The sequence below is a fragment of the Rutidosis leptorrhynchoides genome, chromosome 7 (genome assembly GCF_046630445.1).
Source record: "Rutidosis leptorrhynchoides isolate AG116_Rl617_1_P2 chromosome 7, CSIRO_AGI_Rlap_v1, whole genome shotgun sequence".
In the NCBI taxonomy this organism is placed as follows: Eukaryota; Viridiplantae; Streptophyta; class Magnoliopsida; order Asterales; family Asteraceae; genus Rutidosis; species Rutidosis leptorrhynchoides.
The window spans coordinates 368,182,249-368,209,374 of NC_092339.1; the positions used below are offsets into that span (position 1 = coordinate 368,182,249).

Genomic DNA, 27,126 nt, shown 5'->3' on the forward strand with positions numbered 1-27,126 from the left:
TCTAATAGTATTACTAATAATATTACTAATATTAATTATTTATGTGTAATAACATTATCAAATATTAATTATTTATGTTATTTTTTTCTAGGTAAATTCTCCAAAAAGATATTTATGTTATTTCATTAAGTAGTGATATTGTTTTAATTGGTAAAAAAACAACCTCGTATACAAATGATGCACACGAAAAGACGTTTTACCAGGTCCAATCTACTCGGAACTCTCCGAAGTATGGGCCGATCCAGCCGGATCAGTAAAAACCCGTTTAACATATTAACCGGACCACCCCTTCGTCTGAAAACCGTCGCATTCTCCGTCACCGGAGTTCATTAAAGTAAGAAATGAGCGCCCACGATTCCAAGTATTTCTCAACAACCAAAAAAGGAGAAATACCGGAGCTCAAAGAAGAGCTCAATTCTCAGTACAAGGTTCACTTTTTTTCTATAATTGCATTGGATTTTATATTCGTCATTTGTAATTTTATAGATTTAATTCGATAATTTCCTAAATTAGTTTGTGTTGATCTGCTTGAATTGTTCGTCACTGATGATTATTCATGCTGATTATTTATAAAATAATTTTATTGATCGTGCATTATGTAATTGGAGCTTGGCTGTTAAGTTAGTTACAAAATTAGGTATTTGTTCTTATTTATTCAGATTATAGAAATATGTTTTTAGATTTGTAAATTCACTTGAACTTTAGTCTATCTCTCAAATGTTATTAAATTTGCACATAGTTTCATATGAAATTGATAGCCTTTTGTGTTACGTTTGGTTCGCTAACTCAATTGAAACTTATCAACAGGATAAGAGAAAAGATGCTGTAAAAAAGGTGATTGCTGCAATGACAGTTGGTAAGGATGTTTCATCGCTTTTCGCAGACGTTGTGAATTGCATGCAAACAGAAAATTTGGAGCTCAAAAAGCTTGTTTACTTGTATCTCATCAATTATGCTAAAAGCCAGCCCGACTTAGCAATACTTGCTGTCAATACTTTTGTTAAGGTAATCGTATAAAAAGTCTTTTAATTTCGTTTAATTCGATTCTAGTATATGTCTGACATTAAATACATGTTACAGGATACACAGGACCCTAATCCTTTAATCCGTGCTTTGGCTGTACGGACAATGGGATGTATCAGAGTTGATAAAATTACAGAATATCTTTGTGATCCCCTCCAGAGGTGCCTTAAGGTTGGTTATTATTATTATGATGTCATCTTTATGTTTGTGTAGCAATTGGGTCAAGTTGGGTTTGTATCGGGTCAATACAGCTTTGGGTCTAAACAGGTCTCATTATCTAGATAGGTTGAATGGGCCTGAGTTTTTTAATGGGTCGGACGGGTTGGGTCTAAATGGGTTAGGTTGGGTCGAGACCCGTTTTTTCAGACAAAAAGTAAGTTATCTTTTTCTCAAAGTTTCGGATTCGCGTTTTAGCTTTAGTTTTCGGATTTGCTTTTTAGTTTTCAGTTTCACATTTCAAATTTCAGTTTTCAGTTATATGTTATGACCTAATTCGAGACGGTCAAAGATCTCCAAAGAAAAGAGAAGAAGAACAGAGAATTTTATTGAATTAAAGAATTTGTTATCCTCTATTACAATGAAGTAGCTGCTATATACTAGCCCTAATTCTGTTACCACAGTAACAACTTGTTTTAGCTACTTAACCATCCTTAACCGTCTAATTGAGTTGTAATCTGAGGTGTGTTTTGGTGGGCCAGTTTGTCTCTTGGGCCGTTCCACAATGGGCTCACTTATATGACTATATGACTTGTTGGCTACTACATTTCCAGCTGTATCATTATACCCTTTATCAATGTGTCACATGTTTTTATTGCTTTTCTAGGATGGTGATCCTTATGTTCGAAAGACAGCAGCTATATGCGTTGCTAAACTTTACGACATAAACGCTGAGTTGGTTGAAGATCGGGGTTTTTTGGATGGTTTAAAAGACTTAATATCCGACAACAACCCTATGGTTGTAGCGAATGCCGTTGCAGCTCTTGCCGAAATCCAAGATACGAGCACTAAACTTGTTTTCGAGGTCACTAGTCCTACACTTTCAAAGCTCCTTACTGCTCTTAATGAATGCACCGAGTGAGTCACATTTTAAATTAAACAATTTCCTTTTTTTAAACACATATTTATTCATATAACACGGTTGCTGTTTTTATGGTTCAGGTGGGGTCAGGTGTTCATTTTAGACGCTCTTTCTAAGTACAAAGCCGCTGATATACGTGAAGCTGAAAATATTGTAGAGAGAGTTACTCCTAGACTACAACATGCCAATTCTGCTGTAGTTCTTTCGGCTGTTAAGGTATTTAAAAAAAAAAAAAAATCTTTTAATATCGTTTTTTGTTGAGTTTCATATTTCAAGTAGGTTTAAACATTATCGTTATCGTCTTCGTAGATGATTCTTCAACAAATGGAAGTGATCACGAGTCCGGATGTGATTCGAAATCTTTGCAGAAAAATGGCTCCTCCTCTTGTTACGTTACTTTCTGCAGAACCCGAAATTCAATACGTTGCGTTGAGGAACATTAACCTTATTGTACAACGCCGGCCTACAATCCTTGCCCATGAAATCAAGGTATATAGCTCAGTTCCGTTTTTTTAAGGTTGGTATTAAAAGCAGGGAGATATACAGTCAAAGTCAATGGTCAACCTACTTTGCAGGTGTTTTTCTGTAAGTACAACGATCCAATATACGTGAAGATGGAAAAATTAGAGATCATGATAAGGCTTTCTTCAGAAAGAAATATTGACCAGGTTTTGTTGGAGTTTAAAGAGTATGCTACAGAAGTAGACGTTGATTTCGTCCGAAAGTCTGTTCGTGCAATCGGGCGTTGTGCTATTAAGTTAGAGAGAGCTGCTGAGCGTTGCATTAGCGTTCTTCTAGATTTGATCAAAATTAAAGTTAATTATGTAGTTCAAGAAGCTATTATAGTCATTAAAGACATATTCAGAAGATATCCAAACACGTAAGGCTCTTAATCTAACCCCGATATCTTATAAATTCACTTTACGTTAAACTTATCTTCTCATTTCAGTTACGAATCTATTATTGCCACACTTTGTGAGAGTTTAGACGATTTGGACGAGCCAGAGGCAAAGGTAACTAAGCAATCGTGCTTGTCTAAATAAATAGATGGATCGCTTAATATTATGCTTTATGTGGAATCGTAAGTGTTTTCGAATTTTCGTACAGGCATCAATGATATGGATAATTGGTGAATACGCCGAAAGAATCGATAACGCTGATGAACTTCTCGAAAGTTTTCTGGAGAGTTTCACGGACGAACCTGCACAAGTCCAGTTGCAGTTATTGACAGCAACTGTAAAACTTTTTCTTAAAAAGCCAACTGAAGGACCCCAGCAAATGATTCAGGTTTACTTAAATTACATCTTTACATTTGTATACTTTTATGTGGATCCAAGATTGTAAAAGTAGCGAGTCGGGGACAAGTCAGTAGGGAACTTGGAGGGACGAGTTGGGTTTGACCAATGTTTACTTTTGTTAATAAATAAAATTGAACATATATAGTATGTATTACACATAAATACTTCAAACATAAATCAAAAATACATCTTTACATAGATACAGGGCACAAAATCTAAATTTTTAAAAATATGATTTTTTTTTTTATACCAATATTGACTTTGACCTACTTTGAACGACTCTGACCTGACTCATCCCGTCTTTGACTGACTGTCCGACTTTGACCGATTTTTTAGCATTGACCAACTTTCTTGAAATGTCCCGTTCTTATTGATTAAAAACGTTCCATATTAATTGATTTCGTTGCGAGGTTTTGACCTCTATATGAGACGTTTTTCAAAGACTGCATTCATTTTTAAAACAAACCATAACCTTTATTTCATAAATAAAGGTTTAAAAAGCTTTACGTAGATTATCAAATAATGATAATCTAAAATATCCTGTTTACACACGACCATTACATAATGGTTTACAATACAAATATGTTACATCGAAATCAGTTTCCTGAATGCAGTTTTTACACAATATCATACAAACATGGACTCCAAATCTTGTCCTTATTTTAGTATGCAACAGCGGAAGCTCTTAGTATTCACCTGAGAATAAACATGCTTTAAACGTCAACAAAAATGTTGGTGAGTTATAGGTTTAACCTATATATATCAAATCGTAACAATAGACCACAAGATTTCATATTTCAATACACATCCCATACATAGAGATAAAAATCATTCATATGGTGAACACCTGGTAACCGACATTAACAAGATGCATATATAAGAATATCCCCATCATTCCGGGACACCCTTCGGATATGATATAAATTTCGAAGTACTAAAGCATCCGGTACTTTGGATGGGGCTTGTTGGGCCCGATAGATCTATCTTTAGGATTCGCGTCAATTAGGGTGTCTGTTCCCTAATTCTTAGATTACCAGACTTAATAAAAAGGGGCATATTCGATTTCGATAATTCAACCATAGAATGTAGTTTCACGTACTTGTGTCTATTTTGTAAATCATTTATAAAACCTGCATGTATTCTCATCCCAAAAATATTAGATTTTAAAAGTGGGACTATAACTCACTTTCACAGATTTTTACTTCGTCGGGAAGTAAGACTTGGCCACTGGTTGATTCACGAACCTATAACAATATATACATATATATCAAAGTATGTTCAAAATATATTTACAACACTTTTAATATATTTTGATGTTTTAAGTTTATTAAGTCAGCTGTCCTTGTTAGTAACCTACAACTAGTTGTCCACAGTTAGATGTACAGAAATAAATCGATAAATATTATCTTGAATCAATCCACGACCCAGTGTATACGTATCTCAGTATTGATCACAACTCAAACTATATATATTTTGGAATCAACCTCAACCCTGTATAGCTAACTCCAACATTCACATATAGAGTGTCTATGGTTGTTCCGAAATATATATAGATGTGTCGACATGATAGGTCGAAACATTGTATACGTGTCTATGGTATCTCAAGATTACATAATATACAATACAAGTTGATTAAGTTATGGTTGGAATAGATTTGTTACCAATTTTCACGTAGCTAAAATGAAAAAAATTATCCAATCTTGTTTTACCCATAACTTCTTCATTTTAAATCCGTTTTGAGTGAATCAAATTGCTATGGTTTCATATTGAACTCTATTTTATGAATCTAAACAGAAAAAGTATAGGTTTATAGTCGGAAAAATAAGGTACAAGTCGTTTTTGTAAAGGTAGTCATTTCAGTCGAAAGAACGACGTCTAGATGACCATTTTAGAAAACATACTTCCACTTTGAGTTTAACCATAATTTTTGGATATAGTTTCATGTTCATAATAAAAATCATTTTCTCAGAATAACAACTTTTAAATCAAAGTTTATCATAGTTTTTAATTAACTAACCCAAAACAGCCCGCGGTGTTACTACGACGGCGTAAATCCGGTTTTACTGTGTTTTTCGTGTTTCCAGGTTTTAAATCATTAAGTTAGCATATCATACTGATATAGAACATGTGTTTAGTTGATTTTAAAAGTCAAGTTAGAAGGATTAACTTTTGTTTGCGAACAAGTTTAGAATTAACTAAACTATGTTCTAGTGATTACAAGTTTAAACCTTCGAATAAGATAGCTTTATATGTATGAATCGAATGATGCTATGAACATCATTACTACCTTAAGTTCCTTGGATAAACCTACTGGAAAAGAGAAAAATGGATCTAGCTTCAATGGATCCTTGGATGGCTCGAAGTTCTTGAAGCAGAATCATGACACGAAAACAAGTTCAAGTAAGATCATCACTTGAAATAAGATTGTTATAGTTATAGAAATTGAACCAAAGTTTGAATATGATTATTACCTTGTATTAGAATGATAACCTACTGTAAGAAACAAAGATTTCTTGAGGTTGGATGATCACCTTACAAGATTGGAAGTGAGCTAGCAAACTTGAAAGTATTCTTGATTTTATGAAACTAGAACTTTTGGAATTTATGAAGAACACTTAGAACTTGAAGATAGAACTTGAGAGAGATCAATTAGATGAATAAAATTGAAGAATGAAAGTGTTTGTAGGTGTTTTTGGTCGTTGGTGTATGGATTAGATATAAAGGAAATGTAATTTTGTTTTCATGTAAATAAGTCATGAATGATTACTCATATTTTTGTAATTTTATGAGATATTTAATGCTAGTTGCCAAATGATGGTTCCCACATGTGTTAGGTGACTCACATGGGCTGCTAAGAGCTGATCATTGGAGTGTATATACCAATAGTACATACATCTAAAAGCTGTGTATTGTACGAGTACGAATACGGGTGCATACGAGTAGAATTGTTGATGAAACTGAACGAGGATGTAATTGTAAGCATTTTTGTTAAGTAGAAGTATTTTAATAAGTGTCTTGAAGTCTTTCAAAAGTGTATGAATACTTATTAAAACACTACATGTATATACATTTTAACTGAGTCGTTAAGTCATCGTTAGTCGTTACATGTAAATGTTGTTTTGAAACCTTTAGGTTAACGATCTTGTTAAATGTTGTTAACCCAATGTTTATAATATCAAAAGAGATTTTAAATTATTATATTATCATGATATTATGATGTACGAATATCTCTTAATATGATATATATACATTAAATGTCGTTACAACGATAATCGTTACATATATGTCTCGTTTCAAAATCATTAAGTTAGTAGTCTTGTTTTTACATATGTAGTTCATTGTTAATATACTTAATGATATGTTTACTTATCATAATATCATGTTAACTATATATATAACCATATATATGTCATCATATAGTTTTTACAAGTTTTAACGTTCGTGAATCACCGGTCAACTTGGGTGGTCAATTGTCTATATGAAACCTATTTCAATTAATCAAGTCTTAACAAGTTTGATTGCTTAACATATTGGAAACATTTAATCATGTAAATATCAATCTCAATTAATATATATAAACATGGAAAAGTTCGGGTCACTACAGTACCTACCCGTTAAATAAATTTCGTCCCGAAATTTTAAGCTGTTGAAGGTGTTGACGAATCTTCTGGAAATAGATGCGGGTATTTCTTCTTCATCTGATCTTCACGCTCCCAGGTGAACTCGGGTCCTCTACGAGCATTCCATCGAACCTTAACAATTGGTATCTTGTTTTGCTCAAGTCTTTTAACCTCACGATCCATTATTTCGACGGGTTCTTCGATGAATTGAAGTTTTTCGTTGATTTGGATTTCATCTAACGGAATAGTGAGATCTTCTTTAGCAAAACATTTCTTCAAATTCGAGACGTGGAAAGTGTTATGTACAGCCGCGAGTTGTTGAGGTAACTCAAGTCGGTAAGCTACTGGTCCGACACGATCAATAATCTTGAATGGTCCAATATACCTTGGATTTAATTTCCCTCGTTTACCAAATCGAACAACGCCTTTCCAAGGTGCAACTTTAAGCATGACCATCTCTCCAATTTCAAATTCTATATCTTTTCTTTTAATGTCAGCGTAGCTCTTTTGTCGACTTTGGGCGGTTTTCAACCGTTGTTGAATTTGGATGATCTTCTCGGTAGTTTCTTGTATAATCTCCGGACCCGTAATCTGTCTATCCCCCACTTCACTCCAACAAATCGGAGACCTGCACTTTCTACCATAAAGTGCTTCAAACGGCGCCATCTCAATGCTTGAATGGTAGCTGTTGTTGTAGGAAAATTCTGCTAACGGTAGATGTCGATCCCAACTGTTTCCGAAATCAATAACACATGCTCGTAGCATGTCTTCAAGCGTTTGTATCGTCTTTTCGCTCTGCCCATCAGTTTGTGGATGATAGGCAGTACTCATGTCTAGACGAGTTCCTAATGCTTGCTGTAATGTCTGCCAGAATCTTGAAATAAATCTGCCATCCCTATCAGAGATAATAGAGATTGGTATTCCATGTCTGGAGATGACTTCCTTCAAATACAGTCGTGCTAACTTCTCCATCTTGTCATCTTCTCTTATTGGCAGGAAGTGTGCTGATTTGGTGAGACGATCAACTATTACCCAAATAGTATCAAAACCACTTGCAGTCTTTGGCAATTTAGTGATGAAATCCATGGTAATGTTTTCCCATTTCCATTCCGGGATTTCGGGTTGTTGAAGTAGACCTGATGGTTTCTGATGCTCAGCTTTGACCTTAGAACACGTCAAACATTCTCCTACGTATTTAGCAACATCGGCTTTCATACCCGGCCACCAAAAATGTTTCTTGAGATCCTTGTACATCTTCCCCGTTCCAGGATGTATTGAGTATCTGGTTTTATGAGCTTCTCTAAGTACCATTTCTCTCATATCTCCAAATTTTGGTACCCAAATCCTTTCAGCCCTATACCGGGTTCCGTCTTCCCGAATATTAAGATGCTTCTCCGATCCTTTGGGTATTTCATCCTTTAAATTTTCCTCTTTTAAAACTCCTTGTTGCGCCTCCTTTATTTGAGTAGTAAGGTTATTATGAATCATTATATTCATAGATTTTACTCGAATGGGTTCTCTGTCCTTCCTGTTCAAGGCATCGGCTACCACATTTGCCTTCCCCGGGTGGTAACGAATCTCAAAGTCGTAATCATTCAATAATTCAATCCACCTACGCTGCCTCATATTCAGTTGTTTCTGATTAAATATGTGTTGAAGACTTTTGTGGTCGGTATATATAATACTTTTGACCCCATATAAGCAGTGCCTCCAAGTCTTTAATGCAAAAACAACCGCGCCTAATTCCAAATCATGCGTCGTATAATTTTGTTCGTGAATCTTCAATTGTCTAGACGCATAAGCAATCACCTTCGTTCGTTGCATTAATACACAACCGAGACCTTGCTTTGATGCGTCACAATAAATCACAAAATCATCATTCCCTTCAGGCAATGACAATATAGGTGCCGTAGTTAGCTTTTTCTTCAATAACTGAAACGCTTTCTCTTGTTCATCATTCCATTCAAATTTCTTCCCTTTATGCGTTAATGCAGTCAAGGGTTTTGCTATTCTGGAAAAGTCTTGGATGAACCTTCTGTAGTAACCAGCTAGTCCTAAAAACTGGCGTATGTGTTTCGGAGTTTTCGGGATTTCCCACTTTTCAACAGTTTCTATCTTTGCCGAATCCACCTTAATACCTTCTTTGTTCACTATGTGACCGAGGAATTGAACTTCTTCCAACCAAAATGCACACTTTGAAAACTTAGCGTACAATTCTTCCTTCCTCAATACTTCTAACACTTTTCTCAAATGTTCACCGTGTTCTTGGTCATTCTTTGAGTAAATAAGTATGTCATCAATGAAAATAATGACAAACTTGTCAAGGTATGGTCCACACACTCGGTTCATAAGGTCCATGAACACAGCTGGTGCATTAGTTAAACCAAACGGCATGACCATAAACTCGTAATGACCGTAACGTGTCCTGAAAGCAGTCTTTGGAATATCATCTTCTTTCACCCGCATTTGATGATACCCGGAACGTAAGTCAATCTTTGAATAAACAGACGAGCCTTGTAGTTGATCAAATAAGTCGTCAATTCTCGGTAGTGGGTAGCGATTCTTGATGGTAAGTTTGTTCAACTCTCGGTAGTCGATACACAACCTGAATGTACCATCTTTCTTCTTGACAAACAAAACAGGAGCTCCCCACGGTGATGTGCTTGGTCGAATGAAACCACGCTCTAAAAGTTCTTGTAATCGGCTTTGCAGTTCTTTCATCTCGCTGGGTGCGAGTCTGTAAGGAGCACGAGCTATTGGTGCAGCTCCTGGTACAAGATCTATTTGAAATTCAACGGATCGATGTGGGGGTAATCCCGGTAATTATTTCGGAAATACATCTGGAAATTCTTTTGCGACGGGAACATCATTGATGCTCTTTTCTTCAGTTTGTACTTTCTCGACGTGTGCTAGAACAGCATAGCAACCTTTTCTTATTAGTTTTTGTGCCTTCAAATTACTAATAAGATGTAGCTTCGTGTTGCCCTTTTCTCCGTACACCATTAAGGGTTTTCCTTTTTCTCGTATAATGCGAATTGCATTTTTGTAACAAACGATCTCTGCTTTCACTTCTTTCAACCAGTCCATACCGATTATCACATCAAAACTCCCTAACTCTACTGGTATCAAATCAATCTTAAATGTTTCGCTAACCAGTTTAATTTCTCGATTCCGACATATATTATCTGCTGAAATTAATTTACCATTTGCTAATTCGAGTAAAAATTTACTATCCAAAGGCGTCAATGGACAACTTAATTTAGCACAAAAATCTCTACTCATATAGCTTCTATCCGCACCCGAATCAAATAAAACGTAAGCAGATTTATTGTCAATAAGAAACGTACCCGTAACAAGCTCCGGGTCTTCCTGTGCCTCTACCGCATTAATATTGAAAACTCTTCCGCGGCCTTGTCCATTCGTGTTCTCCTGGTTCGGGCAATTTCTAATAATGTGGCCCGGTTTTCCACATTTATAACAAACTACATTGGTATAACTTGCTCCGACACTACTTGCTCCGCCATTACTCATTCCGACACCATTTGTTCCTTTCGTTCTATTAACCCCTGGTCCGTAGACCTCACACTTCGCCGCGCTATGACCATTTCTTTTACACTTGTTGCAAAATTTGGTGCAGAACCCCGAGTGATACTTTTCACACCATTGGCATAGCTGCTTCTGATTGTTGTTGTTGTTGCGGTTATTATTGTTGTTGGGATGATTGTTGTAGTTGCTGTTGTTGTTGTTGTTGTTGTTGTTGTTGTTGTTGTTGGGCCGTTTGTTGTAGTTGCGATTGATGTTGCGATTGTTGGGATAATTGTTGCGATTATTGTTGTAATTGCTGTTGTTGTTGTATTGGTGATTCTTATCACCGTTTTCCTCCCACTTTCTTTTGACTTGCTTCACATTGGCCTCTTCAGCAGTCTGTTCTTTAATTCTTTCTTCAATCTGGTTCACTAGTTTGTGAGCCATTCTACATGCCTGTTGTATGGAGGCGAGCTCGTGTGAACTTATATCTTCTTGGATTCTTTCCGGTAATCCTTTCACAAACGCGTCGATCTTCTCTTCCTCATCTTCGAACGCTCCCGGACACAATAGGCATAATTCTGTGAATCGTCTTTCGTACGTGGTAATATCAAATCCTTGGGTTCGTAACCCTCTAAGTTCTGTCTTGAGCTTATTGACCTCAGTTCTGGGACGGTACTTCTCGTTCATTAAGTGCTTGAATGCTGACCACGGTAGTGCGTAAGCATCATCTTGTCCCACTTGCTCTAGATAGGTATTCCACCATGTTAACGCAGAACTTGTGAAGGTATGCGTAGCGTACTTCACTTTGTCCTCTTCAGTACACTTACTTATGGCAAACACCGATTCGACCTTCTCGGTCCACCGTTTCAATCCGATCGGTCCTTCGGTTCCATCAAATTCCAAAGGTTTGCAGGCAGTGAATTCTTTGTAGGTGCATCCTACACGATTTCCTGTACTGCTAGATCCAAGGTTATTGTGGGTATGTAGCGCAGCCTGTACTGCGACTATGTTTGAAGCTAGAAAAGTACGGAATTCCTCTTCATTCATATTCACGGTGTGTCGAGTAGTCGGTGCCATTTCCTTCAAAATAGTCAAATGAAACAAGTTAATCATACAGAATATTAAGAGTAGTTAATAGTATTTCGTAGCATAATATGAACTCATTTATAAAAGCTTTTTCTTCATATTAGCGTTTTATAAGTTTAAATTCGGGTAGTACCTACCCGTTAAGTTCATACTTAGTAGCTAATATACAATTCAACTACTACAATTCTATATGAAAAACTGATTATAATAATATTTCGCGTTCAAACTTTTACACAATATTTTACAAACTTACAATACCGCTTATTTTACATATAGCATGAAATATAGCACACAATAAATTTGATACAAGATGGTTGTGAAGATAATTCTAGCTAGTACACAAGTCGTTCAGCAAAGGCAATAAAGACACGTAATTCATACGTCCAGAAACAAGTCATGCATTCTGGTTTTACTACGATTACTTCCCATCCTTGGTCTTGTGGAACATAACCGTTATGGCCGTTGATAAGACAGCGTGTTGTAACGTCGTCAAAGGGACGAGGGTTACGTAATGTCCAACAGTCCCGTAACAATCTAAAAACCTCATTTCTTACCCCAATTACCGACTCCGACACTTGTGGGAACGTTTTGTTTAATAGTTGTAGCCCGATGTTCTTGTTCTCACTTTGGCGAGAAGCGAACATTACTAATCCGTAAGCATAACATGCTTCTTTATGTTGCATGTTAGCCGCTTTTTCTAAATCACGAAGTCCAATATTCGGATATATTGAGTCAAAATAATTTCTTAACCCATTGCGTAAAATAGCATTTGGGTTCCCCGCAATATATGCGTCAAAGTAAACACATCGTAACTTATGGATTTCCCAATGTGATATCCCCCATCTTTCGAACGAAAGCCTTTTATAAACCAAGGCATTCTTGGAACGTTCTTCGAATGTCTTACAAACTGATCTCGCCTTAAATAGTTGTGCCGAAGAATTCTGACCGACTCTAGACAAGATTTCATCAATCATGTCTCCGGGTAGGTCTCTTAAAATATTGGGTTGTCTATCCATTTTGTGTTTTTATACTGTAAAATAGACAAGAGTTAGATTCATAAAAAAAATACTTATTAATACAAGCAATTTTTACATATATCATAAAGCATAAGCACACTATATTACATATATTACACCACACGAGTACAACTATCTTATTCTGACTCGCTTGTTTCTTCTTCTTCGGTTTTGGTTCGTTTTGCCAAGTTTCTAGGGATATATGATGTTCCCCTAATACGAGCCGTCGTTTTCCACATTGGTTTAGAAAAACCTGGTGGTTTAGAGGTTCCCGGGTCATTGTTACAACTTAAGGACTTCAGGGGTTGACGATACATATAAAGTTCATCGGGGTTGGAATTAGATTTCTCTATTTTTATGCTCTTTCCCTTATTATTTTCTTTTGCCTTTTTAAATTCAGTTGGGGTAATTTCTATAACATCATCGGAATTCTCGTCGGAATCCGATTCATCGGAGAATTGGTAATCCTCCCAATATTTTGCTTCCTTGGCGGAAACACCATTGACCATAATTAACCTTGGTCGGTTGGTTGAGGATTTTCTTTTACTTAACCGTTTTATTATTTCCCCCACTGGTTCTATTTCTTCATCCGGTTCCGATTCTTCTTCCGGTTTCGATTCTTCTTCCGGTTCCGACTCTTCTTCCGGTTCCTCTTCGGGAACTTGTGAATCAGTCCATGAATCATTCCAATTTACATTTGACTCTTCATTATTATTAGGTGAGTCAATGGGACTTGTTCTAGAGGTAGACGTCTATCATATAATATCAAACGCGTTAAGAGATTAATATATCACATAATATTTACATGTTAAAAATATATAGTTTCCAACAAAATTTGTAAAGCAATCATTTTTCAAGTAAACACGGTCGAAGTCCAGACTCACTAATGCATCCTAACAAACTCGATAAGACACACTAATGCAAAATTCTGGTTCTCTAAGACCAACGCTCGGATACCAACTGAAATGTCCCGTTCTTATTGATTAAAAACGTTCCATATTAATTGATTTCGTTGCGAGGTTTTGACCTCTATATGAGACGTTTTTCAAAGACTGCATTCATTTTTAAAACAAACCATAACCTTTATTTCATAAATAAAGGTTTAAAAAGCTTTACGTAGATTATCAAATAATGATAATCTAAAATATCCTGTTTACACACGACCATTACATAATGGTTTACAATACAAATATGTTACATCGAAATCAGTTTCCTGAATGCAGTTTTTACACAATATCATACAAACATGGACTCCAAATCTTGTCCTTATTTTAGTATGCAACAGCGGAAGCTCTTAGTATTCACCTGAGAATAAACATGCTTTAAACGTCAACAAAAATGTTGGTGAGTTATAGGTTTAACCTATATATATCAAATCGTAACAATAGACCACAAGATTTCATATTTCAATACACATCCCATACATAGAGATAAAAATCATTCATATGGTGAACACCTGGTAACCGACATTAACAAGATGCATATATAAGAATATCCCCATCATTCCGGGACACCCTTCGGATATGATATAAATTTCGAAGTACTAAAGCATCCGGTACTTTGGATGGGGCTTGTTGGGCCCGATAGATCTATCTTTAGGATTCGTGTCAATTAGGGTGTCTGTTCCCTAATTCTTAGATTACCAGACTTAATAAAAAGGGGCATATTCGATTTCGATAATTCAACCATAGAATGTAGTTTCACGTACTTGTGTCTATTTTGTAAATCATTTATAAAACCTGCATGTATTCTCATCCCAAAAATATTATATTTTAAAAGTGGGACTATAACTCACTTTCACAGATTTTTACTTCGTCGGGAAGTAAGACTTGGCCACTGGTTGATTCACGAACCTATAACAATATATACATATATATCAAAGTATGTTCAAAATATATTTACAACACTTTTAATATATTTTGATGTTTTAAGTTTATTAAGTCAGCTGTCCTTGTTAGTAACCTACAACTAGTTGTCCACTGTTAGATGTACAGAAATAAATCGATAAATATTATCTTGAATCAATCCACGACCCAGTGTATACGTATCTCAGTATTGATCACAACTCAAACTATATATATTTTGGAATCAACCTCAACCCTGTATAGCTAACTCCAACATTCACATATAGAGTGTCTATGGTTGTTCCGAAATATATATAGATTTGTCGACATGATAGGTCGAAACATTGTATACGTGTCTATGGTATCTCAAGATTACATAATATACAATACAAGTTGATTAAGTTATGGTTGGAATAGATTTGTTACCAATTTTCACGTAGCTAAAATGAGAAAAATTATCCAATCTTGTTTTACCCATAACTTCTTCATTTTAAATCCGTTTTGAGTGAATCAAATTGCTATGGTTTCATATTGAACTCTATTTTATGAATCTAAACAGAAAAAGTATAGGTTTATAGTCGGAAAAATAAGGTACAAGTCGTTTTTGTAAAGGTAGTCATTTCAGTCGAAAGAACGACGTCTAGATGACCATTTTAGAAAACATACTTCCACTTTGAGTTTAACCATAATTTTTGGATATAGTTTCATGTTCATAATAAAAATCATTTTCTCAGAATAACAACTTTTAAATCAAAGTTTATCATAGTTTTTAATTAACTAACCCAAAACAGCCCGCGGTGTTACTACGACGGCGTAAATCCGGTTTTACGGTGTTTTTCGTGTTTCCAGGTTTTAAATCATTAAGTTAGCATATCATACAGATATAGAACATGTGTTTAGTTGATTTTAAAAGTCAAGTTAGAAGGATTAACTTTTGTTTGCGAACAAGTTTAGAATTAACTAAACTATGTTCTAGTGATTACAAGTTTAAACCTTCGAATAAGATAGCTTTATATGTATGAATCGAATGATGTTATGAACATCATTACTACCTTAAGTTCCTTGGATAAACCTACCGGAAAAGAGAAAAATGGATCTAGCTTCAATGGATCCTTGGATGGCTCGAAGTTCTTGAAGCAGAATCATGACACGAAAACAAGTTCAAGTAAGATCATCACTTGAAATAAGATTGTTATAGTTATAGAAATTGAACCAAAGTTTGAATATGATTATTACCTTGTATTAGAATGATAACCTACTGTAAGAAACAAAGATTTCTTGAGGTTGGATGATCACCTTACAAGATTGGAAGTGAGCTAGCAAACTTGAAAGTATTCTTGATTTTATGAAACTAGAACTTTTGGAATTTATGAAGAACACTTAGAACTTGAAGATAGAACTCGAGAGAGATCAATTAGATGAATAAAATTGAAGAATGAAAGTGTTTGTAGGTGTTTTTGGTCGTTGGTGTATGGATTAGATATAAAGGAAATGTAATTTTGTTTTCATGTAAATAAGTCATGAATGATTACTCATATTTTTGTAATTTTATGAGATATTTCATGCTAGTTGCCAAATGATGGTTCCCACATGTGTTAGGTGACTCACATGGGCTGCTAAGAGCTGATCATTGGAGTATATATACCAATAGTACATACATCTAAAAGCTGTGTATTGTACGAGTACGAATACGGGTGCATACGAGTAGAATTGTTGATGAAACTGAACGAGGATGTAATTGTAAGCATTTTTGTTAAGTAGAAGTATTTTAATAAGTGTCTTGAAGTCTTTCAAAAGTGTATGAATACTTATTAAAACACTACATGTATATACATTTTAACTGAGTCGTTAAGTCATCGTTAGTCGTTACATGTAAATGTTGTTTTGAAACCTTTAGGTTAACGATCTTGTTAAATGTTGTTAACCCAATGTTTATAATATCAAAAGAGATTTTAAATTATTATATTATCATGATATTATGATGTACGAATATCTCTTAATATGATATATATACATTAAATGTCGTTACAACGATAATCGTTACATATATGTCTCGTTTCAAAATCATTTAGTAGTCTTGTTTTTACATATGTAGTTCATTGTTAATATACTTAATGATATGTTTACTTATCATAATATCATGTTAACTATATATATAACCATATATATGTCATCATATAGTTTTTACAAGTTTTAACGTTCGTGAATCACCGGTCAACTTGGGTGGTCAATTGTCTATATGAAACCTATTTCAATTAATCAAGTCTTAACAAGTTTGATTGCTTAACATATTGGAAACATTTAATCATGTAAATATCAATCTCAATTAATATATATAAACATGGAAAAGTTCGGGTCACTACATTTCTAGGCGTTTTTTTAGCGAAACGGGACGGGTTAGTCCCCAAACCGACGTGTCTGCCGAGTTTTACAACAGTGTGTAGATGTAATTTCAAGATATGCTTTTCCATTTGTAGGTTGTTTTGAATAATGCGACTTTGGCGACCAGCAATCCCGATCTGAGGGACCGTGCCTACATATATTGGCGTCTTCTGTCGACTGACCCTGAGGTTTGTCTTCCATGAGCTACTCGGTCTTATTTTCTCATGAATCGGTTAGGTTTAAACCTACTACTTAATCTCGTATATCCATCACTTTTAAATCCATCATCTGTGCTGCATAAAAGCTCATTTTCTTGATACATTGTATTATCCTTCAACATTTCTAATTATTAAGTTCCACCAACTCTTATATCTTCGTGGTTTAAAAACCGAAACACATTTCAAAACCTTTAGTTTGTGGGCCGTTCGATTCAAAAAATGATCTTTGTCAGACGTGGCTGTTGATGTGTAATTGCCCCAAAACCAATTTCAGTTGCTTTCACTTACTGCGTCTGTTTGTGTCTGCTAAAGTTATAGATACAAAATTATGTCATATCGACTCATATTTTTAACCTCAGGCTGCTAAAGACGTTGTTTTGGCTGAGAAACCTGTGATCGGGGACAATTCAAATCAATTCGAGTCATCCCTCCTCGACGAACTTCTTGCAAATATCGCTACGTTATCCTCTGTGTATCACAAACCTCCTGAAACATTTGTAACCCGCGTGAGAACGATTCAGAAAACAGAAGACGAGTTTCCAGATACTGAGATACCAACTGTACACGTGTTAGATTGTGCACCATCACCGACTATAATTTCTTCTTCGTATGCTATAGAAGTGCGAGAGTCTCCTGCGCCTGTTCATGTTCCAGATTTACTTGATCTGGGTCTTGATGGTGATGACAACAATGCTATGGTGCCCGTTGATACGCCTGCAACACCCACAGGGTAAGTGTACCATGGTGGTAATTTTGACCCATTTACTTACAAATAAGTTAGTTTGGCTTATGTTCATCTCAAATGGGTTTAATACCAAGAATATCTTAAGATGATGGAAACAGTTTGAGCATTTGAAAATCATCCAAAGTGTAAATTTCAGATAATAATACATAATTTTTAAACAATTAGATTAGTATTAAACAATCTAGTTTTCTACTTTGCAGGCCTCCTCTGCCTGTTTTATTACCGGCTGCAAGTGGCCAAGGTTTACAAATTAGCGCACAGCTCGTACGAAGAGAGGGTAAGATATTCTACAGCCTAATGCTTGAGAACAACACCGAGACTCCACTAGACGGATTTATGATCCAGTTTAACAAGAATACTTTTGGACTTGCCGCTGGTGGACCCCTTCAGGTACCTCTACTGATAGCAGTGGTCAAATGGGTAACACGAGATTTTCTAAAAGAGAAGTGGTCAAATGGGTCCGATGGGATGAAATTTACTACTGTATATTTAATGTATACAAGCTTATATGTATATTTGTTTGTCAAAATGAATTATCATTGCTGATATAATATCACTTCTGGGGTCATATACTCATATTTTACAATAATATGTATATACTTTGATAATTTATCGACCAAAAGTATTTTCAACGTGACCCATCCTTACCAAAAACTAACCTACATTTCTGACCAGGTCCCGCAAATGCAACCAGGAACAACGGAGAAGACTCTAGTTCCTATGGTTCTGTTACAGAATATGGCCCCGGGTCCTCCAAGCTCACTTTTGCAGGTTGCAATAAAGAACAATCAACAGCCCGTATGGTACTTTAATGATAAAATCTCTTTGCTTTTATTGTTCGTAGAAGATGGAATGATGCAACGTGCTACTTTTCTCGAGGTAGCTTAGTTATTCTAAACATTTAGAGTAAATTATGGCGATAGTCCTTGTAGTTTACATCACCAGTTCTTATCACCGATCGCCCCTGATTGATTTGGTAGTGCACGACGGTCATACGTGTGGTTTTCATGAAATTACACCAATCATTCCAATCTTTTAAAAATTACACTGATAATCCCTATATTTATATAAAAGTGTATGTTGATGGTCCCTGACTTACTTAAAATGCGCGTAACTGGAGGGGCGATCAACGAGCATTCTAAGTAATTTAGGGACCATCAACGTACACTTTTATACAAGTCAAGACTACTGGTGTAATTTTTAAAAGATAAAGACGATTTGTCTAATTTCATGAAAACCACATGGACTATCGGTGTGATTTTTCAGAATGGTTGGTGTAATTTCAAGTAAACCTCGAGGACTATTGGTATAATTTAGACAAACATTTATTTTTTACATACACACTCTTTTCAAGACCCGAGTACAATCTTATAATATCGTGCAACGATGATGGTGATTGTGACTGCAGACATGGAGGTCATTGCCGGATTCTAATGAGGTATCAAGAGACTTTTCAGACATAGTGATAAATAATGTGGATGCAACCATTGAGCGGTTAGCTTCTTCAAACATGTTCTTCGTTGCAAAGCGTAAAAAAGAGAACCAGCAGATTTTGTATTTCTCCGCTAAAATCCCGAAAGGCATTGCGTTCTTAATTGAACTTACGACAGTTGTTGGGTCACCTGGATTAAAATGTGCCGTTAAAAGTCCCAAACCGGGAATGGCACCATTATTCTTTGAAGCTCTTGAAAGTCTCCTTTGGAGTTGACCTGCAGTTTTGGTCTTTCGACATGTTTTTGTTATCTAACGCTAGCCGTTGATAGCAACATAAAAGCTCAAATTTTGACGACGTGTATGGTTCGGTTGAGAAGATCTTGACTGTCTATCGTGGACCGAGTTGGGGGGAATGAGTGTCTAGTTGTTACTAAAATAAGCTTATTTTGCAAGCAACTTGTGTAGCTGTTTTGGTTGTCCAGGTCCCTTTTTTGTCATCCTGATTCCAGAAAATCAACATTTGCTCAATTTTATGTCAATGACAGCTGTAGTTTTTGGCTGATTCTGACATAGTTCCTTTTTGGGGACTGATTCGTACACCACTAAATATGCTTTAGAAAGTTGTACAGTACAACACTGCGTTGCATATTTAGTGGTGTATGGATAATTTTGGTGGTGTACGAATCAGCACCCCTTCCCTTTTATGTTCTATTTTATAATTTTATATATTTATATTTATATTTATACTTTATCTATAGTATATTTATATTTATACAGTATTAATTATGTATCATTAATTATAATATTTCATATATTTCAAAATTTTATTTTGTAATATATTGGAGACACATGTCAATTGGGATGTTTTCTTTAATCTGCTTTAATCGATTATTTCTTCGAACAAAAAGGTAATGGTAATGGTAATGACAAATTTCTATTGTAATGTACCGAGTATAAAAATTTCTTAGTGATGCGTTCTTAATGACAAATAAAATTAGAGAAATTTATAAAGAAAGTAAGAAGATTTGGAAAGAATTTATAATGTAGAAATCAAGTCTATCGTAACAAATTTCTATTGTAATGACAAATAAAATTAGAGAAATTTATAAAGAAAGTAAGAAGATTTGGAAAGAATTTATAATGTAGAAATCAAGTCTATCGTAAATAATTTAGGAGTGTAAACGAGTTAAACCGAACTTGAGCTTGACTAGTATATATTTTAATGAGCTAAAGCTCGATTCGGCTCGATTGTAGCCTAGTATATGAGTTTGACTCGAACTCATTTCGTAAATGGTCTTCAAATAGTTTTTAACCAATCAAGTACGAGTAGCTAACCTTAGTGTGAAAACGAAATGGATTTTGATAGTTTCTCTCTCTATACATATATATCTCTGTATCTATATCCACTTCAATTGTCGGCTTCTAAAGTCGTCTTCACTCAACTAACTTCATCGATTTCATATTCGTACAATATTATTTTCATGTTTTTACCTCAAATTAACGATTCGCTACTGATTAACAAAGCTTACTACTCAAGGTATAACGCTTCTCTCCTACATATATCGACTTCTTTTCTAGGGTTTAGTATACGAGTTTGTTAATTTTTTGCGTTTTTTGCGCTTTTTGTTCTAATTCGCATTGACTTCCACTTTATATAGATCATACCATGAGCTGTAATTAGTTTGTAATTACACGTGGAGAGTTTCAAAATTTCTAATTAGAGCTCATAGAAGTTGGATTTTGAATGCGTAAGTATCTAATTCACTAATTCAGATGTACTGGAATTAATTTATTCATATCATTTCGTGCAATTTGTACTTTAATTGAGTTCATGGTGCCCTAATTGTTGACTCTGCATAACCTGTCAATAGAAATGTAAGTCCTCTGTATGATAATATTTACCAATTAACAAATCTATTAGGTATGGGTGGATATCATGTTATTAGTACTGAATATGCAGCTTTTGTAGTTGTTTTCTGTATATTTTTTTTTTTTTTTAATTTTTTTTTATAGATTTAGATACCAGTTCTCTGTTAAGTAAATCAGTATCTGATCTCCTATTGGCTGTTTCATCAGGTCAATTTTGTCTTCATATTTATTGTTTATGAAGAATTGCCCTTTTATTGGTTAATTTATTTACTGGTTAACTTGAAATGTTTTTTTTTTTTTTTTTTTTTTTTTTTCCAGATGTTGTGATTGTGATTAGTTTTCGTCTATAAAAGTGGTTCTACCGTTTTTACAGCTGACAATGGAATCCGAATCTTGTTGTTTAGAGCCAATATGGCCACCAGATGACCTGTTGATGAAATATCAGTACATATCTGATTTCTTTATTGCTCTTGCTTATTTCTCGATTCCATTAGAGTTAATATACTTCGTTAAAAAATCAGCAGTTTTCCCCTATAAATGGGTACTCGTTCAGTTTGGTGCGTTTATTGTACTTTGTGGAATGACACACTTAATCAACTTATGGACATTCAATGTGCATACAAGAACAGTAGCCATTGTTATGACAACTGCAAAACTCTTAACCGCTTTAGTATCTTGTGCAACTGCACTTACATTAGTACACGTAATCCCTGATTTACTAAGCGTGAAAACTCGTGAATTGTTCTTGAAAAATAAGGCTGCTGAGCTTGATCGTGAAATGGGTCTTATTCGTACCCAAGAAGAAACGGGTCGACATGTTAGGATGCTAACTCATGAAATCAGAAGCACCCTTAACAGACATACTATATTAAAGACCACACTGGTTGAATTAGGAAGAACATTAGGGTTAGAAGAGTGTGCTCTTTGGATGCCGACTCGAAGTGGTTTAGAACTTCAACTTTCTTATACTCTTCGTCATCAAAATCCTGTTGGCTTTACGGTTCCGATTCAATCGCCTGCAATTAATCAAGTTTTTAGCACTAATCGTGCGGTTAAGATATCGCCTAATAGTCCGGTTGCTAGATTACGCCCAACTTCTGGTAAATATATGCCTGGGGAGGTTGTTGCTGTGCGGGTCCCGCTTTTACATCTCAACAATTTCCAAATCTACGATTGGCCAGAACTTACAACAAAACGTTATGCGTTAATGGTTTTGATGCTTCCTTCGGACAGTGCTAGGCAGTGGCACGTTCATGAGTTGGAGCTTGTTGAAGTTGTTGCTGATCAGGTCTGTATATTTTTTTATGTAAAATTTGACATTGCATGCTACGGAGTATCTTAAATGGGTCAAATCAATCACTTAACTAAACATGGAATGTATTAAATGTCACCCGAAGTCTACTTTTAATGCAAATACATCCTCATGCATCATTTTTTATTCGAATGTCTAGGTTAGCGTTGGAATTATATTGTTTTACAATTATAATTATAGATTTATCATCTACGAACAATTCTTTAGGTTAGTAACTAAGTACAGAGGTATATGTAGGTCAACCGACCTTGACTTTGCCCGCATGACCAGTACCCAAAAATGATTGCTTGACCCGTTACCTATCCATCATGACCTACCCATCTTGCCACCTCTAGCTTGTTCATAAACAGTTCTTTTAGGAAAAGTACAAAGGTATATGTGGGTCAATCGACCTTGACTTTGCCCGCATGACTGATACCTATAAATGATTGTTTGACCCGTTACCTATCCATCATGTCCCACCCATCTTGCCACCTCTAGCTTGTTTTATTAACCCTATGTGGACACATTAATAAGGTTAATTTTGTTCCTTATCTAATTGTTTGTTATTAGGTCGCTGTTGCGCTTTCACATGCTGCGATCCTAGAAGAGTCTACGAGGGCCCGGGATTTGCTTATGGAGCAAAACGTGGCGCTTGATCTTGCAAGAAGAGAAGCCGAAACTGCTGTTCGTGCACGTAACGATTTCCTTGCGGTTATGAACCACGAAATGCGAACTCCTATGCATGCAATTATTGCTCTTTCGTCATTGTTACAAGAAACTGATTTGACACCCGAACAACGTCTCATGGTTGAGACCATTCTTAAAAGTAGTAATTTGCTTGCCACACTAATAAATGACGTATTAGATCTTTCAAAGTTGGAAGATGGCAGCCTTGAGCTTGATATTGCAACTTTCAACCTTCATGCTCTCTTCAAAGAGGTACGTTGATTCAGTGTTGTAGAACTCGGAATTACTCGGCGGCGAGTACTTGGTCAAACTTGGTCAAATTCAGGCAAACTCGGTCGAAGTCGGTCAAACTCTGCCAATCTCGGCCAAAACTCGGGATTACTCGGGAAATCCGTCAAAACTCAACCAAATCTCTGAAAATAGTCAAAATTGGTCAAAACTCGGCCAAAATCGGTCAAAGTCAAACTTAGTCAACATCCGAGTACTCAGCAAGTACTCGGTTAAACACGGTCAAACTCAGTCAATGTTGGTCAAACTCGGAGTTACTCGGAAAATCCATCGAAACTCGGCCAAAACTTGGAAGATCAGTCAAAATTGGTCAACACTCTGCCAAATTCGGTCAAATTCAAACTTAGTCAACATCCGAGTACTCCCCGAGTTGCCGAGTACTCCCTAAAACGTCCCGAACGAGTACCCTCCGAGTAGAGATTTTTGCAACCTTGCGTTGATTACATCGCTTCAGATTCACTGTATAGTCATTTTTGTTATATATGTTTGAATTTGCAACTTGTAATGATTACCTGATTATTGCGACTAAAAATCACAAAACATCATATTTACGTTCCGATAATTTAGTATCTGATTATATTAGTACTTAAATTTGATAATTTCGAATAATCAAACATACCCGTTGCTCCAAAACTTTAAAACCTTTTTTTGCATTTTACTAATTAATAGTGCAATCTCCTTCAGTTTACACATACACACACATCTTTAAATAGTTTGTTGATAAATTTGTGCTTCTTTTTAAAGGTTCTAAATTTGATAAGGCCGGTTGCATCAGTCAAACGATTGTATATCACACTGAGCCTTGCTCCAGATTTACCTGAAAACGCTGTTGGTGATGAGAAGAGACTTATGCAAGTAATTTTAAATATTGTTGGTAATGCTGTTAAATTCACAAAAGAGGGCAGCATTTCGATTTCTGCCATAATAGCAAAACCAGATTCTTTGAGGGACCCGCGATCTCCCGACTTTTTTCCTATCACTGGTGATAGTAGTTTCTATATGCGTGTTCAGGTTTGTTTTTCATCATTTTCTTGAGCTCTTGTTTGCTAGTTACTTTTTTAGTTTAGTTCTTAACTGCACTTTTTAATGTAGGTAAAAGATACGGGGATTGGAATTAGTCAACAAGACATTCCTAAATTGTTTACTAAATTTACCGAAAGCCAGTCACCAGCATCTAAAAATCCAAGTAGTAATGGACTTGGCCTTGCCATTTGTAAAAGGTAATTGTGTTGCTTAAGTAAATGTAATTTTTCATTAGTTTTTTTAAAACTAGTGAAGTCATTTATTCAGATTTCAAAATAAAAAAAGGGCAAAAAACAAAAATTCATGTTTCTTGTAGTAAAGCGATGTTTAATACAGTTGATAGATAGTTTGAAAACTCCACAAATAAATGTGGCACATCATAGTTTTGATAAACACATAAATAATGTAATTGAACTGGTAAATATAAGATTGATGTTATTAGGTTATCCAAACACTAATTAAAATCAATCAAGAAAAAATATCTCAACTTTATAAGCAGTGGTTGATTTCTTTTCTACATGATAAACACACAGGCTTTTATCATTCCTTATTTTGGTCCATTCCATTTCATTACGTATTAAATTATGACTTGATAAACAAAAACAATATTGATAATCATGGATCTCTATTGTCTTTGGTTATGTCTTGTGTTGATGCAGATTCGTGAATCTTATGGAAGGTAATATATGGATTGAAAGTGAAGGTGTTGGCAAGGGATCTACTGCAATTTTTTACGTCAAACTTGGATTTCCTACTCGTTTAAATGAATCTCGGCTTCCTCATATGAGACTTCCACCTAAACTTGGACAGACAAGTTTTCCTGGACTCAAAGTTCTAGTCATCGATGATAACGGGTGAGACCCACTAATTTTGATTAAAGATATCAAGATGGATTTTGTTAAATTATGAATACAAAAATAAAATTGTTGCAATAGTTATGTACATTTGAATGTCAATTACTTTAAGGAAGTATGCATTCAAATACGACTATAGACAATTTTCCACTAGGGATGGCAATGGACGAGAAGAAACCCGTGACCGGCGGGTAAATTCGAAAAATTACACCCGCGGGTAGGGTACGGGTAATTTTTTTCACCCGTTTGTAGGTCGCTGGTGGGTCGTGGGCGGGTCGGGGATATATTTGATCCGTTGTGGATAAAATCCGATACACAATTTCGTGATACTCATTTGAAATACTCCCAAGTATACCCATTTATATAAATAATCCATCTCGTTCATTCTCGTAAACGGGCCCTGATAGGTACATAAAAAAACATGGCGGGTGGGTCGCAGGTATAGAGGATCTGTGCCCGTTTTGCGCGCACGTGCCATCCCTATTTTCACCTGATTGCCTTTTAGCTCAACTTTTTCCATGTGTAATATACGCTACATGCATAGTTAATTTTGACCTTTGACCTTTGACTAACCTTTACTTTCATCAAATATATATGCAGGGTTAGCAGAACAGCCACCAAAGGACTGCTAGTGCACCTTGGTTGTGATGTGACAACGGTTACCTCAGGTGAAGAATGCTTACAAGTCATCACCAAAGACCACAAGGTCATTTTTATGGACGTCTCGTTACCTGGTTCTCACAGTTATAATATTGCACGAATTGTGCATGAAAAGTTCACAAAACGTCACGAAAAGCCACTCATAGTAGCTCTTACTGGCAACACCGATAAGGCCTCAAAGGAATCTTTACTGAGAGTGGGAATGGATGGAGTTATACTCAAACCCATTTCCATGGAGAAAATGAGAGTTGCTTTATCTGAGCTAATACAACATAAGAAGGTTCTTCTAGAAGCTTAGTAACCATGGTATTTTTCGCCCCTCAATGAATGTTTTTCGGGGTTGTACTTGTAGATTTTGTTGTTGTCACAAAGTAATTGGTGGTTGATGTTTTTGAAACAAGCTACAACATGCTGATTGGTACGCAATTTGTTGCATATAATTGTATTGTATTAAGAAATAAAACACTCTGGTCACTTAAAAGTCATTTTCGGTTTGATGTTTCATTTATGCTAGGAGCTATCTTTTGTCATCAAGGATTGTGCTTATTATATCTCTACTTTTTTGAGAGTGTTTTCACTCTAGGTGGATAAATGACTTGTCTTTATTCTCGGATAGGGGAAAGATTGTCTACATCTCACCTCTCTCATACACCACTTATGTGGTATTGGGTTTTGTTGTTGTTGTTGTTGTTGTTGTTGGTTGTTGTTGTTGTTGTTGATTGTGCTTATTATAATCTTAACTTGATCTTATTATAGAAGTTAAACTCAAGTTAGTAGTTGGGTTAAAAATGAATTTGTTGATGGATTTTAATCAAAATAATATAAAATAATATATCATTTTAACCTCATGCTTTTAGGTAGAACTAGAATTGGATGCAAAACTTGTATGATACCCTTGAGTTAGCATTAGGGTCTGATGATCACATAATTATTGTGATGCTTGTTGTGCTTGTTTGCAAACGGTATGGAATGAGGTTTTTGATATAGTCCATTTACCATGGCGTCATGATTACACTGTTCGCTGTATGATCGCAAGCTTGATTCAAAACCATGTGGTTGTTATAGTTTTTATGTTGTTCTAAAAAAGAAAAAGGGGGAAATGAGTTTTGGAATTGGAATGGTTGTGATTCCATTATGCAGGAATTACACATGAAATTAAAGGTGAACATCATTTGTGAC

The 27,126-nt window shown here is 35.5% G+C and overlaps 2 protein-coding genes across 3 annotated transcripts; both read left to right on the top strand.

Annotated features, from left to right (window-relative positions):
- The first annotated feature begins 213 nt into the window (after nt 1–213).
- Nucleotides 214–19,876, top strand: LOC139856953 (beta-adaptin-like protein C). The gene is made up of 14 exons (XM_071845663.1): nt 214–428; nt 808–1,005; nt 1,081–1,194; nt 1,847–2,097; nt 2,182–2,317; nt 2,411–2,590; nt 2,677–2,981; nt 3,051–3,114; nt 3,209–3,388; nt 16,971–17,063; nt 17,453–17,823; nt 18,039–18,228; nt 18,514–18,717; nt 19,247–19,876. The coding sequence occupies exons 1-14, from the start codon at nt 342–344 to the stop codon at nt 19,544–19,546; spliced, it is 2,673 nt and encodes an 890-aa protein (XP_071701764.1). The 5' UTR covers nt 214–341; the 3' UTR covers nt 19,547–19,876.
- An 815-nt stretch (nt 19,877–20,691) lies between these two features.
- Nucleotides 20,692–26,471, top strand: LOC139856987 (ethylene receptor). 2 transcript variants are annotated; one of them, XM_071845700.1, is made up of 8 exons: nt 20,760–20,809; nt 20,931–21,020; nt 21,460–22,429; nt 23,006–23,374; nt 24,155–24,421; nt 24,503–24,630; nt 25,093–25,287; nt 25,888–26,471. In XM_071845700.1, the coding sequence occupies exons 3-8, from the start codon at nt 21,521–21,523 to the stop codon at nt 26,243–26,245; spliced, it is 2,226 nt and encodes a 741-aa protein (XP_071701801.1). In that variant the 5' UTR covers nt 20,760–20,809; nt 20,931–21,020; nt 21,460–21,520; the 3' UTR covers nt 26,246–26,471. The 2 variants fall into 2 exon arrangements, with proteins under 2 accessions (XP_071701800.1, XP_071701801.1); XM_071845699.1 differs by lacking the exon at nt 20,931–21,020 and having other exon boundaries at nt 20,692–20,809.
- Nucleotides 26,472–27,126: the final 655 nt, after the last annotated feature.

What these genes read in the sequence shown, in the direction of transcription:
- LOC139856987 (XM_071845699.1), top strand. Translation starts at nt 21,521, where the DNA reads ATGGAATCCGAATCTTGTTGTTTAGAGCCAATATGGCCACCAGATGAC. An exon ending in GTTTCTATATGCGTGTTCAG is followed by an intron (nt 24,422 to 24,502) that starts GTTTGTTTTTCA and finishes TTTTTAATGTAG; the next exon opens with GTAAAAGATACGGGGATTGG. An exon ending in CTAGTCATCGATGATAACGG is followed by an intron (nt 25,288 to 25,887) that starts GTGAGACCCACT and finishes ATATATATGCAG; the next exon opens with GGTTAGCAGAACAGCCACCA.
- LOC139856953 (XM_071845663.1), top strand. Translation starts at nt 342, where the DNA reads ATGAGCGCCCACGATTCCAAGTATTTCTCAACAACCAAAAAAGGAGAA. An exon ending in GCTCTTAATGAATGCACCGA is followed by an intron (nt 2,098 to 2,181) that starts GTGAGTCACATT and finishes TTTATGGTTCAG; the next exon opens with GTGGGGTCAGGTGTTCATTT. An exon ending in TCCTTGCCCATGAAATCAAG is followed by an intron (nt 2,591 to 2,676) that starts GTATATAGCTCA and finishes CCTACTTTGCAG; the next exon opens with GTGTTTTTCTGTAAGTACAA.